The sequence below is a fragment of the Panicum virgatum genome, chromosome 3K, assembly GCF_016808335.1.
Source record: "Panicum virgatum strain AP13 chromosome 3K, P.virgatum_v5, whole genome shotgun sequence".
NCBI classification, from domain to species: Eukaryota; Viridiplantae; Streptophyta; class Magnoliopsida; order Poales; family Poaceae; genus Panicum; species Panicum virgatum.
The window spans coordinates 31,853,765-31,857,636 of record NC_053138.1 but is presented as its reverse complement, the minus strand read 5'-3'; the positions used below and the strand labels follow the sequence as shown (position 1 = coordinate 31,857,636).

Genomic DNA, 3,872 nt, shown 5'->3' with positions numbered 1-3,872 from the left:
TTGACCAGTGCGATTAGGACCTTAGACCCATGATCATGTCAATCAGTACGCGGCTACTCGCTGAGTCTCTGGGTCAGCAACGAGTGACTCGTCATCGCCTCGGATCTGCAGGACGCTAGCTATAGCAGCATGGCATGCTTTAATCTTGTTCGAAGTATTGTTTCCGTGATCTAATATAGTCCATTTTATATTTTTATTCTAACGTTGATGATCATCAAATCAAGGCTTAGAGATACTAGATAGTACCAGTTACCAAACGGCTAAGTGAACGCTGCCATTTTTCATTTCAATAAATAAAAAAAGGATGACTTGTTCTGAATTTCATTATTTCAAGAGAGCCGGTATCACTCAATAAGGGCCTTTTTGGCAAGACTCCAGCTGCGGCTCCCTCGACGGCTCATGCTGGAGCTCTATCAAATGCTCTGGAGATGGAGTGGCTCCGTTCTAATGATTGTGAGAGCCGGGTGAGAAGGTGGAGCAGGTGGAGAAAAAAAAACCAGCTCCACCTGCTCCAGCTTTGCTTTTTGTCCGAAGCCCTTCCAAATGGGGCCTAAAAAGTTTCATCTCGAGCCGCTTCGGCTCCGCCCTTATTGTCCAGAACCCTCCCAAACAGGGCCTAAAACATTCCATCTCGAGCCACGTCACAAGCCTACAAAGGTAGCGCAAACAATCAAAATGGTGCCAAATTAAAGCGCCTCCGAGACACAAAACTAACTGGCACCGTATCTATGAAAACCAAGGTCATTGTGCAAACTTTGAAAACTCCCCCATAGACCACATGATCTTGATCGGAGGGCAGGTGGGAAAGTTTTTCATTTAACCGCCCGTCTCACCCCCGCCGTTCCCTGGCGTTTTTGCGTTCCGGCCCCTCCGTCTGTTATCCCCAACGCCGTTCCGTCGCCCCCACGCGAATCATCACGAGTTCGTGACGGTCGGTGTCCCAGCACCGTTCCGAAATCCCGCAGGGCGCCGCCGCCGGACTCGACCCTCCGCCGCCACTCCCGTCCTATCCTGCCTAGCGGAGTCCGCCTCCCTCGACAGTGCCAGCACCCTCCACAGCACCGCGACGTGGACTGCACCGCCTGCCTCCGTTCCGTGCCCTACACAAACAGCACTGCCGCCTCCGTGCATGACCCGAGTGCCGCCGTCACGTACGAGCACCGCCAGCCTCGACTCGTCCAGCGCCGCTACCCTCGTCGCACAGCTCGTGGTCCGGCCATCCGCCACGCCATGGAGCCGGCAGCCGTCCGCCATGGATACGGAGGCCGCGGAGACCCGAGGGGGCGCGAGAGGCAGCGGTGACCCAGGTCGATTCCTCCGGCGGCGTCCCTAGGGCAGGATAGGATGGCGGCGCCCCGCGGGATCTCGGAAATGAACTGCGCCTGGGACACCGACCGTCGCGAACCCGCGATGATTCGCGTGGGGGCGACGGAACGGCATTGGGGATAACAGACGGAGGGGCCGGAACGCAAAAACGCCAGGGAACGGTGGGAGTGAGGCGGACGGTTAAATGAAAAATTTCCCCACCTCTATCAAGTGCCCTTCGATCAAGATCCTGTGGTCTACCTGGGAGTTTCCAAAGTTTGCACAAAGACCTTGATTTTCATAGGATACCATGCCAAACTAATAAGCAAAACAAAGCCAAGAGATTTGGACTTTTCAACTACGCCCAACAATATAATTTTTCGGAAAACAACTAAAGAAACACATAATTGCAAGTCTTCTATGACTAAAGCGCTGGATCTTTGACCATTGACTTTGACCGACCACATCTCGGTCAGCCATCGAAACTGCCGGTGAAAACATTCACTGACATGTGGTCCAAGCTTCTCATCAAGAAGAAAGAACCCCGGGGAAAGGAGTAGGAAGAGTCCGCGTCGGCCGCCGCGGCAGCCGGGCCAGCTTCAGGTCACAAGGTAGATGGGCATCGTCGGAGCGCCTCCACCCGCTCCTCCGGCGCCGAGGCTAGCGGGCCTGAGGCTGACGTAGGGCATCGCCTCCGCCGCGGCGCCGAGCTCGGCGGCGGCCAGGCGGCCGGACCGCACGGCCGGCGCCCAGCACGCGCACGCGGCCGGGCCGTCGTCGTCCGCGCCGGCGTCGTCGCCGTCGTCGGCGAGGTACAGCGGCGCGGCGGCCGAGGCGGAGGATCCGTAGCGGGGAGGAGGAGCTGGAGCCGCCGCGGGGCTGCAGTGGGAGGAGGAGGAGGAGGGGCGCCTGAAGAGGAGGAGCGCGGCGGAGGCGGCGGAGCTCCACCACCGGCGGCGCCGCCGCTGCTGCTGATGTTTCTGCAGGTGGTGGTGCTTCTTGGAGATGGGCTTCTGGATCTTGAACCGCGCGGACTCCAGCGGCGGCGGCTGGTGGGAGTGGTGGCGCCTGCTCCGCTTCGCCTCACCCTGAGACCGAGAGAAACCGCAGAGAGCGTCAGCACCTTTGCAAGAATCGGACACAGTTTCAGAATCTGGCGCAAGCCGCTAAAGCACCACGCATCGACCTGGGCGAAGAAGCCGACGAGCTGCGGGTCGAAGCCGTAGTCGCTGAAGTGGTCCTGCTCGCCGCCGCCGGCGGCGGCCCCCGGGAAAGGGAAGAAGGGCGCCGCAGCGGCGCTCACGGCCGCCCCCCGCTTCTTCCCCATCGCGGCACCTACCCGGCCGTTTCCTCTCTGCGCACGGCCGCCACGACGACGGCGCCTGCTCTGTGACCAAGGGAGATTGAGAAATGGACGCGCCCCCGGGGGAGAGGAAGGGTAGAAACAAACAAGGAACTGCAGGGGGCCACGGGCTGTCACTGGGATTTGGGAAACAAATATAAGAAGGCAGCCGAAGCTGCGATGCGATCTCACTGCACGCTCCCTTGGAAGGAGTTCTTAGCTCGATGAGCGAGAGATGATTTGGTGGGCGGGGGCGCGGGCAGAGGTGGCACCGGCCAGGCAAAGTGACCGTTGCAACTGCGAGCCAGCAAGTGCTCCCACCCACGCGGCACGCGCGGTCCCTCATCAATGGCAGCGGCGCTCCCCGCCCGTCTCTTTCCTGCCCACTTTTCAGGCCTTTTTACCCCGGACGACCGGGCCCGACGCCCTTCTCCCGTTCTCCACTCCTCTCCTTCGCTCGGGGGCCTCGGCTTGTGTTCAAAAAGGTTTGTAAAAAAGGTAGGTCGCCTGTCTCGGGGCCTTTTTGACCACCCCAACCGGCCTGCCGGCGACGCACCTGTGCACCCTGCAAAAGGCCCCGCCACGACCACGAGGGATGGATGCTTTTTTTTGTGTGCCGGTCTCGTACTCAAATTTCTGCATTTCAAACGTTTATTTATTTTAGTTACTCCACGAGTATTTGTTGTTTCACGGGATTTTACAGAGCTGTCATCCAACTCTGAACATAGTCAAGTGCCTAGTATTATGCATCAATGCTGCGCTCGACTGGACAACAACTGGTGTAGCAGCGCTCGCCGTGCCATTGTTTGCGGACCAGAACCTCGCAGCCTTTCGCATCGGTCCGATGTCGGAACTGTGAACTTAAGCAGATACAGGGCCCAATGAATCGGAGTGCTTCAGTTGTGTGTTTGGGGCTCTGGGCTTAGCCTATGGAAAAGGCGGCTCTGGGCTTAGCCTATGGAAAAGGCGTTTTTTCATTTTTATATTTAAAAAAATAAAAATTTCAAAAATATATGACTGTTTCAAAAAATTTCAAAAATAGGCCACTGTCGCCCATGGGGAGGGCGACAGGCCCCCTGTCGCCCAGGCAGGGGGTGACAGGCCTTTTTTGTAAAAAAAATTTACAATCCGGTCCTCGATCAGCGCGGCGCGGGGGTGGGGTCGCCCCGCCCCCAACGGGCGACAGGGGGGGCTGTCGCCCCCCTCCTCCCTCGGGCGACAGGGT

The 3,872-nt window shown here is 58.3% G+C and overlaps 1 protein-coding gene across 1 annotated transcript; it reads right to left on the bottom strand.

The window, feature by feature from the left end:
- Window positions 1–1,578: 1,578 nt before the first annotated feature.
- Window positions 1,579–3,104, bottom strand: LOC120698987. The gene is made up of 2 exons (XM_039982803.1): window positions 2,492–3,104; window positions 1,579–2,393 (listed from the first exon to the last, which is right to left on the bottom strand). The coding sequence occupies exons 1-2, from the start codon at window positions 2,630–2,632 to the stop codon at window positions 1,905–1,907; spliced, it is 630 nt and encodes a 209-aa protein (XP_039838737.1). The 5' UTR covers window positions 2,633–3,104; the 3' UTR covers window positions 1,579–1,904.
- Between the last annotated feature and the right edge of the window lie 768 nt (window positions 3,105–3,872).

Bases quoted from the DNA above. Each gene is read 5' to 3' on its own strand.
- LOC120698987 (XM_039982803.1), bottom strand. From the start codon at position 2,632: ATGGGGAAGAAGCGGGGGGCGGCCGTGAGCGCCGCTGCGGCGCCCTTC. The intron at 2,394-2,491 runs GTCGATGCGTGG...TCTCGGTCTCAG, and splicing joins TCGTCGGCTTCTTCGCCCAG to GGTGAGGCGAAGCGGAGCAG.